The following is a 10,387-nucleotide window of genomic DNA, read 5'->3' as shown; positions in this document are numbered from 1 at the left end:
TTTTAACATTTTCAAGCCGACATAACAGTTTCATCTTTAACAGATTCAAGTCTAGTCCTACGATTAGGAAAAAGAAACGGACTGACTTTCCATAAAAATCACAGCACATTTAAGCCAGCCATGTAAGGAAATCTAAAACCCTAAATTAAGTGAAAAATAAAATGGAAGCAAGTTTTATGAGAGCATTACTTTTCACAGCCAGCACACACTAATTAAAATGCCATTCCACAAAGAATAAAATAATTCCAATCTTTCTTATCAAAAAATTTATATACCGAACTAAGGTATAAACACAAATGCTAACATAAAAATTCAATAATGTATTCTTTCCAATCATTTTTTTCCTATTTGATAAGAATAAAGGTCTTCAATTTTTATAAGCTCTCTGAGTAAATATTTGCCCATTATTTGGTGATGCTGTGCAGACTAAATTCATTTTAGCCTCACTCAAGCAATGCCACCAATATCCCCTAAAATGCAAACACAAGTTCTCCAATGCAATATCGTAGTAATAAAATATTCACTTTAAAATGAAAAATGTAATAATCACCCAAGACATTGAAAAGCAGAGGCAAATGTGAATATGGCAGAATGACACTTGTGCTGTACAAACCTTCTACAGTACCTCCTACTATCTTTAATTTAATTCTGTATAGGGTTACACCACAATCTGTATAATTTCAACTAATTATTTTCCTGGATCTTCACGTAAGATACTATATACAAAATATATATATACTGTATATTTATAAATCACACAAATGAAAAAAATTACAAAATCTTAATATATTTTATCACAACTTCTCACAATAATAGTTGATTATCACTTCTTCTTAAAGCACTATTGACTGTTACCTCCTCTTCCTCCTCCTCATTGTCTTCATTATCATCGTCATCATCAATCTCATCTTCATCCTCCTCCTCTATCAAACTGTGAGTATCGATCTCTCTTCCGCAGGACATGCTGCGGTGCCTCGTCCCTCTGCTCCGTCTGGGAGGCGGCATCACAATCGGCCGCAGAGAGAACTTCTGCATGTAAAGTGCTCCGCAATAAATGATGAAGGTGGTGATCTGTAAGACACCTAGGAAGTACAGGTAGAAATCCAGGTGATTGTCGTTGATGTTTCCGTAATCAGTCATGTTGCTGAGCCAGAACGGAGCGACTAAGTGAAGGAGCGCTGTACCCAAGAGGGATCCGATTCCCTCCATTGTATAGAAGATACCCATAATCATTCCTTGGAAGTTTCGTGGTGCTGCTGAGTAAGCAAACTCCAGACCTGAAAAGTGAATTGCATATTATGAAAAAATTCAGTATTTCAATTTGAATTAAACCAACTTGAACATGACTGAATTTTATTCATTTGTATTTTTTATGATCCGAGCATTAACAAAAAAAAAATGCAGTGATGCATGTAGCATTACTCTAATTTGAGGAGTACTCTTACAAAATTTAAAAAGCCAGACTACACAGAGGGGGAAGTCAGATCTTCAGCCCATCAGGCAGCATTATTCAATGTTGATGGTAATATGTTATTTTCATTAGTAAAATAAATTTTTGAATATACTTATCCGATAATCATGTAGCTGTCAACTCCGTTGCCCGACAGAATTCTACGGAAGGGATACGCCAGCGATCACTATACTAGAAGGGGGTGTACTCACCAGCGCCACCTGTGGCCAGGTACTGCAGTACTTCTTGTTGACACCACCTCAATTTTTCCTCGGTCCACTGGTTCTCTATGGGGAGGAAGGGTGGGTCAATTAAATCATGATTATCGGGTAAGTATATTCAAAAATTTATTTTACTAATGAAAATAACATTTTTCAATATTAATCTTACCCGATAATCATGTAGCTGATTCACACCCAGGGAGGTGGGTGAAAACCAGTGTACATGTATATCAGTAAGCTAAGTATCCCGTATTTCATATTATTAGTTATTCAAAATAACAATGAAATTATAAGTACCTGGTAAGGAAGTCGACTTGAACCATTACTCTGCCTTTAATAAGTTCGTCTTCCTTACTGAGCGCAGCGTTCCTCTTAGGAGGCTGAACAACCCTAAGGTGCTGAAGTATAAAGGGCTGCAACCCATACTAAAGGACCTCTACACAACCTCTAACCTAGGCGCTTCTCAAGAACGAATTGACCACCCGCCAAATCAAACAGGATGCGGAAGGCTTCTTAGCCTACCGTAACAACCCAAAAAACAACAATAAAAGCATTCAAGAGAAAGGTTAAAAAGGTTATGGGATTAAGGGAATGTAGTGGCTGAGCCCTCACCTACTACTGCACTCGCTGCTACGAATGGTCCCAGGGTGTAGCAGTTCTCGTAAAGAGACTGGACATCTTTGAGATAAAATGATGCAAACACTGACTTGCTCCTCCAATAAGTTGCATCCATAATACTCTGCAGAGAACGGTTCTGTTTAAAGGCCATCGAAGTGGCTACAGCTCTCACTTCGTGGGTCCTTACCTTCAGCAAAGCAAGGTCTTCATCCTTCATGTGAGAATGAGCTTCTCTAATCAGAAGCCTTATATAATACGAAACTGCGTTTTTGGACATAGGCATCGAAGGTTTCTTGATGGCACACCATAAGGCCTCTGACTGTCCTCGTATAGGTTTTGACCTTTTAAGATAGTATTTCAGAGCTCTGACAGGGCAAAGAACTCTCTCTAGCTCGTTACCCACCATGTTGGAAAGGCTAGGAATTTCGAACGATCTAGGCCAAGGACGTGAAGGAAGTTCATTTTTAGCTAAAAATCCGAGCTGTAAAGAACATGTTGCTGATTCGGATGTGAATCCTATGTTCTTGCTGAAGGCGTGAACCTCACTAACTCTTTTGGCTGTCGCAAGGCAGACGAGGAAAAGAGTTTTGAGAGTAAGGTCTTTGAAGGAAGCTGACTGGAGAGGTTCGAACCTAGGAGACATAAGGAACCTTAAGACTACGTCTAGATTCCAGCCTGGAGTGGACAAACGACGTTCTTTAGAAGTCTCGAAAGATTTAAGGATGTCTTGTAGGTCCTTGTTGGAGGAAAGATCCAAACCTCTGTGGCGGAGAACTGAAGCCAACATACTTCTGTACCCTTTAATCGTAGGAGCTGAAAGAGATCTAACATTCCTAAGATGTAACAGGAAGTCAGCAACTTGGGTTACAGAGGTATTGGTAGAGGAAACTGCATTGGCTCTGCACCAGCTTCGGAAGACTTCCCACTTGGATTGATAGACTCTACGAGTGGATATCCTCCTTGCTCTGGCAATCGCTCTGGCTGCCTCCTTCGAAAAGCCTCTAGCTCTAGCGAGTCTTTCGACAGTCTGAAGGCAGTCAGACGAAGAGCGTGGAGGTTTGGGTGTACCTTCTTTACGTGAGGTTGACGTAGAAGGTCCACTCTTAGAGGGAGAGTCCTGGGAACGTCGACCAGCCATTGTAGTACCTCTGTGAACCATTCTCTTGCAGGCCAAAGGGGAGCAACCAGCGTCAGCCGTGTCCCTTCGTGAGAGACGAACTTCTGAATGACTCTGTTGATGATCTTGAACGGCGGGAATGCATATAGGTCGAGATGGGACCAATCCAGCAGAAAAGCATCCACGTGAACTGCTGCTGGGTCTGGAACTGGGGAACAGTACAAAGGGAGCCTCTTGGTCATGGAGGTGGCGAACAGATCTATCGTTGGCTGACCCCACAAGGTCCAAAGTCTGTTGCACACGCTCTTGTGAAGGGTCCATTCCGTGGGGATGACTTGATCTTTCCTGCTGAGGCGATCTGCTGAGACGTTCATATTGCCCTGAATGAACCTCGTTACCAGTGTGAGGTTTAGACTTCTTGACCAAATGAGGAGGTCCCTTGCTATCTCGTACAGCTTCCTCGAATGGGTCCCTCCCTGCTTGGAGATGTATGCCAAGGCTGTGGTGTTGTCGGAGTTCACCTCCACCACCTTGTTTAGCAGGAGGAACTTGAAGTTCATTAAGGCCAGATGAACTGCCAGCAGCTCCTTGCAGTTGATGTGAAGCGTTTCCTGTTCCTTGGTCCATGTTCCCGAGCATTCCTGTCCGTCCAAGGTCGCGCCCCAGCCCGAGTCTGATGCGTCCGAAAAGAGATGAAGATTGGGGGTCTGAATCGCTAACGATAGACCCTCCTTGAGAAGGATGTTGGTCTTCCACCACATGAGAGTAGTCTTCATCTCTTTGGTGACAGGAATAGAGACCGCTTCGAGCGTCAAATCCTTGTCCCAGTGAGCTGCTAGATGGAATTGGAGAGGGCGGAGGTGGAGTCTCCCTAACTCGATGAACAGGGCTAACGATGACAGGGTCCCTGTTAGACTCATCCACTGTCTCACCGAGCATCTGTTCCTCTTCAGCATGCTCAGAATGCACTCTAGTGCTTGGCTGATTCTTGGGGCCGACGGAAAAGCCCGAAAAGCTTGACTCCGAATCTCCATTCCCAGGTAAACGATGGATTGGGAGGGAATAAGCTGGGACTTTTCTAAGTTGACCAAAAGACCCAGTTCCTTGATCAAGTCCAAAGTCCAGTTGAGACTCTCCAGACAGCGACGACTTGTGGGGGCTCTTAACAGCCAGTCGTCTAAATAAAGGGAGGCTCTGATGTCCGCTAAGTGGAGGAATTTTGCAATATTCCTCATCAGACGCGTAAACACCATAGGCGCTGTGCTTAGGCCAAAACACAGGGCTTGGAATTGGTACACAACCTTTCCAAAAACGAATCTCAGGAAAGGTTGGGAGTCTGGATGAATAGGAACGTGAAAGTAAGCGTCTTTCAGATCCAACGAGACCATCCAGTCCTCCTGCCTGACCGCTGCTAGGACCGACTTCGTCGTCTCCATAGTGAACGTCTGCTTGGTGACATAAGCATTGAGCGCACTGACGTCCAGCACCGGTCTCCAACCTCCTGTCTTCTTGGCCACCAGAAAGAGACGGTTGTAGAAGCCCGGGGATTGATGGTCCCGGACTATCACCACTGCCTTCTTCTGTAACAGGAGCGACACCTCCTGGTGTAACGCTAGCCTCTTGTCCTTTTCCTTGTAGTTGGGAGAGAGGTTGATGGGAGAAGTGGTCAGAGGGGGATTGCGGCAGAATGGTATCCTGTAACCCTCCCTTAGCCACTTGACAGACTGGGCGTCTGCACCTCTTCTTTCCTAAGCTTGCCAGAAGATCTTGAGTCTGGCTCCTACTGCTGTCTGGAGAGGAGGAGAGTCAGTGTTTGCCTTTCGAAGGCTTGGGACCTTTCTTAGACCTGCCCCTGAAAGCGTCTGGACGGGTACTTCCTCGGCTGGGGGCTCTGCCACGAAAGGGCGGAATAAATCTTGTAGCAGGAGTATCGGCCACTGGGGTGCGGTAAGTTCTAGGAACCGAAGGAGCAACCTTAGCCTTACGAGCTGAAGAGGCCACAAGGTCATGAGTGTCCTTCTGAATAAGGGCCGCAGACAATTCCTTGATAAGCTCCTCAGGAAACAGGAACTTAGAAAGCGGAGCAAAAAGTAACTGAGACCTTTGACAAGAGGTGATACCAGTGGAAAGGAAAGTGCACAGTTGTTCCCTTTTCTTGAGTACTCCCGAAACAAACATGGAGGCAAGTTCGCCGGACCCATCGCGAATTGCTTTATCCATACAGGACATTATAAGCATGGCCGAGTCCTTGTCAGCAGGGGCAGTCTTCTTGCTCAAGGCCCCCAGGCACCAGTCGAGAAAATTGAAAATCTCAAAGGCGCGAAAGACACCCTTTAAGAAGTGGTCTAAGTCGGAAAAGGTCCAGCAGACCTTAGAGCGCCTCATAGCCGATCTACGTGGAGAGTCAACCAAACTTGAGAAGTCAGCCTGGGCAGAGGCAGGGATTCCCAAGCCTGGTTCCTCTCCTGTGGCATACCATACGCCCGCCTTAGAAGTCAGCTTAGTAGGAGGAAACATAAAAAGTCTTCCCTAGTTGCTGTTTGGACTGCAACCAATCCCCTAACATTCTTAAAGCTCTCTTAGAGGATCTAGCAAAGACGAGCTTAGTGTAGGCCGACTTAACAGTTTGCATGCCTAGAGAAAACTCTGATGGAGGAGAGCGAGGGGTAGCAGAAACAAAATGATCCGGGTAAACCTCTCTGAAAAGAGCCAGGACCTTGCGAAAGTCAATGGAGGGTGGTAACGACTTGGGTTCCTCCACGTCCGAAGAGGGATCATCTAGGTGCGCAGCTTCCTCCTCAGAAACCTCATCACCTGAGTGTTGAGAAGCGAGAGGTAAAGTTACAGCGGTATGCTGAACAGCAGAGTCCTGACAAGCGGGTGCAAAAACACTTGCGGTCTCATCCTCAAGTCTCTGTTGAAGAGGATGAGGGCTGGTAAAGACAAAGTCATGAGGCTGGGATGAAGGAGGTTCTGCGGAGGTTTGAGGAGCAAGTGTGGTGAGAGGCGACTGAAGTAAAACCTGAGGTTCAGGCTGCAAAGACTGGTCAAGTAGAGGAGAAGGTGGTAGATGCATGCGTTGAGGTGGCTGACTCATTGCATGAGGTTCCTGTCTCAAGAGTTGCGCTTGCTTCAAGGGTTGAGGTGGTTGCGCAGTAAGAGATTCCTGTCTCACGAGTTGAGGTTCTTGAGGTGTGAGCTGCGAGAGTTGAGGTGGCGGCTGCGCAGAACGCGGCTCCTGTCTCACGAGTTGAGGTTCTTGAGGTGCTTGCCTCGAGAGTTGAGGTTCTCGCCTCGAGGAAAGTGGGGGTAGCAGCTGCGAGAGCTGAGGTGGCTGCCTCAAGGATGGTAGAGGTTGTCGTACCTCAAGAGGTTGCTGCCTCGAGGATGGTCTTACTGCAAGAAAATCTTGCCTCAAAGGAAGAGGAGGTTGTAAGGCATAAGACTCCTGTCCCCATTGTTGAGGAGGTTGTCGCGTGGTAAGAGATTCCTGCCCCAAGGAAGGTGGAGGTTGCTGCACAACGCTGGTAACTGGCAACTCCCAACGCGGTAGCTCACGCATGGAGGTAGCTTGAGGAACCTCAACTTCGTACGTCTGGCAAACTGGACTGCGGAGAGGAGGAGGAGCGCTCGCAGGAGGAGGTGTAACCTTCTCTGCCTGAAACTCACGCATTAAGACCGCAAGCTGCGACTGCATGGACTGCAGCAAAGCCATCTTAGGATCAACAGACGATGAGGTCTGTTGAGGCAAAGCCTTAACAGAAGTAGAGGTCTGTTGAGGCATCGCCTTACCTCTCTTAGGAGGTGTGCAGTCACCTGATGACTGCGGCGAGTCAGAGCTAGCCCAATGACTACATCCGGGCTGTTGAACTCGTGAAGTCTGGACTTTACGCTTAAGAGGTCTTGAGACCTGAGTCCAGCGTTTTCTCCCCGAAAATTCTACTGCAGACGAGGAAAATAAAGGCTCAATCGTCTGAGAGTGGAAGTGACGATCTCCGTAAGATACGCCCGCAACCACCGAGGATACTTCTGTGCGCCGATCAAGGCCTGCCGAACCCTTTTGCCCTTCGACATTGCTTCTCCCCTGGGCTTGGGAGCTTGCAAGAGGTCCCGGACTGGGAGGACGACTGGCACGCACAGAAGTACCCTCACGCACAACATTGACACTGACACTAGCACTCGGCACAGCACTGGCACTACCACTTCCCACTGCACTTTTCACTTTAAGTTCCTTGACGTCCGCCAAGAGGAACTTGTGGTCACTCACTACCGACTCCACTTTATCACCTAAAGCCTGAATGGCACGTAAAACATCAGACATATCAGGCTGAGCACAAATAGTAGGTTCGGGGGTAGCCACTACAGGGGGAGGAAAAGGTTGAGGATCATGGGGTGAGGAATAAAGCGAAGAGCGAGCCGAACTCCTCCTAACTCTCTCTCTCTCTAACTTAGTGGTATACTTGAGGAATCGAACAAAATCAAGTTCCGAAAGTCCGGCGCATTCCTCACATCGATCTTCCAACTGACAGGATTTTCCCCTACAGTCGGAACAAACGGTGTGAGGATCAACCGAGGCCTTCGGAATACGCCTAATACAAGTCCTACATCGTCTTTGGGGAGGAGCTTGAGAAAGGTCAGACATCTTGAATCAAAGAACAGTCAAGGGGGATTCCAATTAAAGCAAAAGATTGTTAACCATTAATCAAATCAATATAAAAGCTATCTAAGCTAATAGACAAGTTTCCAGTATAGCGAAAGCTGAAATCTTAGAGCAATACTTCACCAAAAACCGTGAACAAGACTCCAAAATTATAAGCGTATCCATGTAGGTCTTGCCGGAAGCACGACAGAGGAAAAATTGAGGTGGTGTCAACAAGAAGTACTGCAGTACCTGGCCACAGGTGGCGCTGGTGAGTACACCCCCTTCTAGTATAGTGATCGCTGGCGTATCCCTTCCGTAGAATTCTGTCGGGCAACGGAGTTGACAGCTACATGATTATCGGGTAAGATTAATATTGAAAAATGACTTTTGGTCTAGCTATGCCTCATTAAAAATACAGAAATGGTGCCTACTTTCTTATCTGTCACCATCATGAAAAAAAAAAAGAAATTGTTTGATATGATTCTTTTCAGTTCCCCAAAATAACTGCATTTGCTCTATCCCTGTTAATATATCTTCTTTATAAGAAATTTATAATTAATCTGAATGCTATTCTTTTCACAGCTTCATAAAACAATTATTTTCAAGGCCAGGTTCTCCTTATAGTGTTAGGAGAGTGTTTAGCATGGTGGAGATTCCTTTGACCAAAATATCTAACTTTCCTTCTATCTGAAAAGTTCTTGAAGGTAGTGGTTATGATGAATTTCATAATAAAAAAGAAAGCTTGGCAAAGAAGTGAAACAAGAAAAAGTGAATCACCGGAGTGAACTCATCGCTTTTGAAGACGAAGGTTATAGCAATCATGGAAAAAAAATTGGAAGGAATTTCATAGCTTAGCAGTACAGGAAAAGAAATGCTCAGTGAACCGAATAATCCAAAGATTAGTAATCAACACAGTATCAATGTAGGATGCAGTAGCCAAACAGGCGTTACAAGGATACCCGAGTAGAAGCCTATTTTTGTTAAACATTTTTGGTCTACTCCTGTGACCTTCAGTTTAATTTTCTTAAATGATACATGTGGATAATCTGCCCCTTTCTCCCTTTGAAAGTAATCACCTTACAATCTGCACTAAGGGTCAGCCTTCTGTCAGTCATTCTTTCTACTTTGTGTGGTCATCTATCATATTAACTAATTCCTGATCTGGATATTAATCTCTGGCACTATCATTCAGTTAGTTTTTTGTGTATGTTGTATAAGAATTTGCATAATTCTGACCATCCTTTGCATTTGGATCTTCCCTGACTGTACTCTCCCGTACATAGTACTAGGACTACAGTTAGTTCTGATAGTCTTAGGGCTCAATACCACACAGCATTCTTAAGGCTTTATTCCAGCTGTGACCAGATTGTGGAATGATCTTCTTAATTGGGCAGTCAAATTGGTGGAACTTCAGAAGGTCAAACGTGCAGTGAATGTTTTTATGTTGAAGAGGCTGACATGAGACTCTCTTCATAGACAGTTTATTTCCTAATTTCCTTTCCTTAATGGGCTATTTTTCCCCATTGGAGCCCTTGGATTTATAGCATCCTGCTTTTCCAACTATGGATGTAGCTTAGTCAGTAATACATACATATACCAAGACATCAACTAAGAAACAAAAACAAAAAGGGGACCTCTACTCTCTACGTTCCTCCCAGCCTAACAAGGGACTCAACCGAGTTCAGCTGGTACTGCTAGGGTGTCACAGCCCACCCTCCCACATTATCCACCACAGATGAAGCTTCATAATGCTGAATCCCCTACTGCTGCTACCTCCGCGGTCATCTAAGGCATCGGAGGCAGCAGCAGGGCCTACCGGAACTGCGTCACAATCGCTCACCATTCATTCCTATTTCTAGCACGCTCTCTTGCCTCTCTCACATCTATCCTCCTATCACCCAGAGCTTCCTTCACTCCATCCATCCACCCAAACCTTGGCCTTCCTCTCGTACATCTCCCATCAACTCTTGCATTCATCACCTTCTTTAGCAGACAGCCATTTTCCATTCTCTCAACATCGCCAAACCACCTCAACACATTCATATCCACTCTAGCTGCTAACTCATTTCTTACACCCGTTCTCACCCTCACCACTTCGTTCCTAACCCTATCTACTCGAGATACACCAGCCATACTCCTTAGACACTTCATCACAAACACATTCAATTTCTGTCTCTCCATCACTTTCATTCCCCACAACTCCGATCCGTACATCACAGTTGGTACAATCACTTTCTCATATAGAACTCTCTTTACATTCATGCCCAACTCTCTATTTTTTACTACTCCCTTAACTGGCCCCAACACTTTGCAACCTTCATTCACTCTCTGACGTACAT

The 10,387-nt window shown here is 45.4% G+C and overlaps 1 protein-coding gene across 4 annotated transcripts in view; it reads right to left on the bottom strand.

Annotated features, from left to right (window-relative positions):
• Nucleotides 1–725: 725 nt before the first annotated feature.
• The window catches only part of LOC137617394 (solute carrier family 15 member 4-like), a 55,535-nt gene continuing 45,873 nt past the window's right edge, over nucleotides 726–10,387 (bottom strand). For all 4 annotated transcript variants that reach the window (XM_068347417.1, XM_068347419.1, XM_068347420.1 and 1 more), the window contains one exon: nucleotides 726–1,277. In XM_068347417.1, coding sequence (XP_068203518.1) covers nucleotides 805–1,277 — 473 coding nt within the window. In that variant the 3' untranslated portion in view covers nucleotides 726–804. The remainder of the gene's footprint in view (nucleotides 1,278–10,387) is intronic.

The sequence above is a fragment of the Palaemon carinicauda genome, chromosome 23 (assembly GCF_036898095.1).
Source record: "Palaemon carinicauda isolate YSFRI2023 chromosome 23, ASM3689809v2, whole genome shotgun sequence".
In the NCBI taxonomy this organism is placed as follows: domain Eukaryota; kingdom Metazoa; phylum Arthropoda; class Malacostraca; order Decapoda; family Palaemonidae; genus Palaemon; species Palaemon carinicauda.
This window is presented reverse-complemented; position numbering and strand designations above follow the sequence as displayed.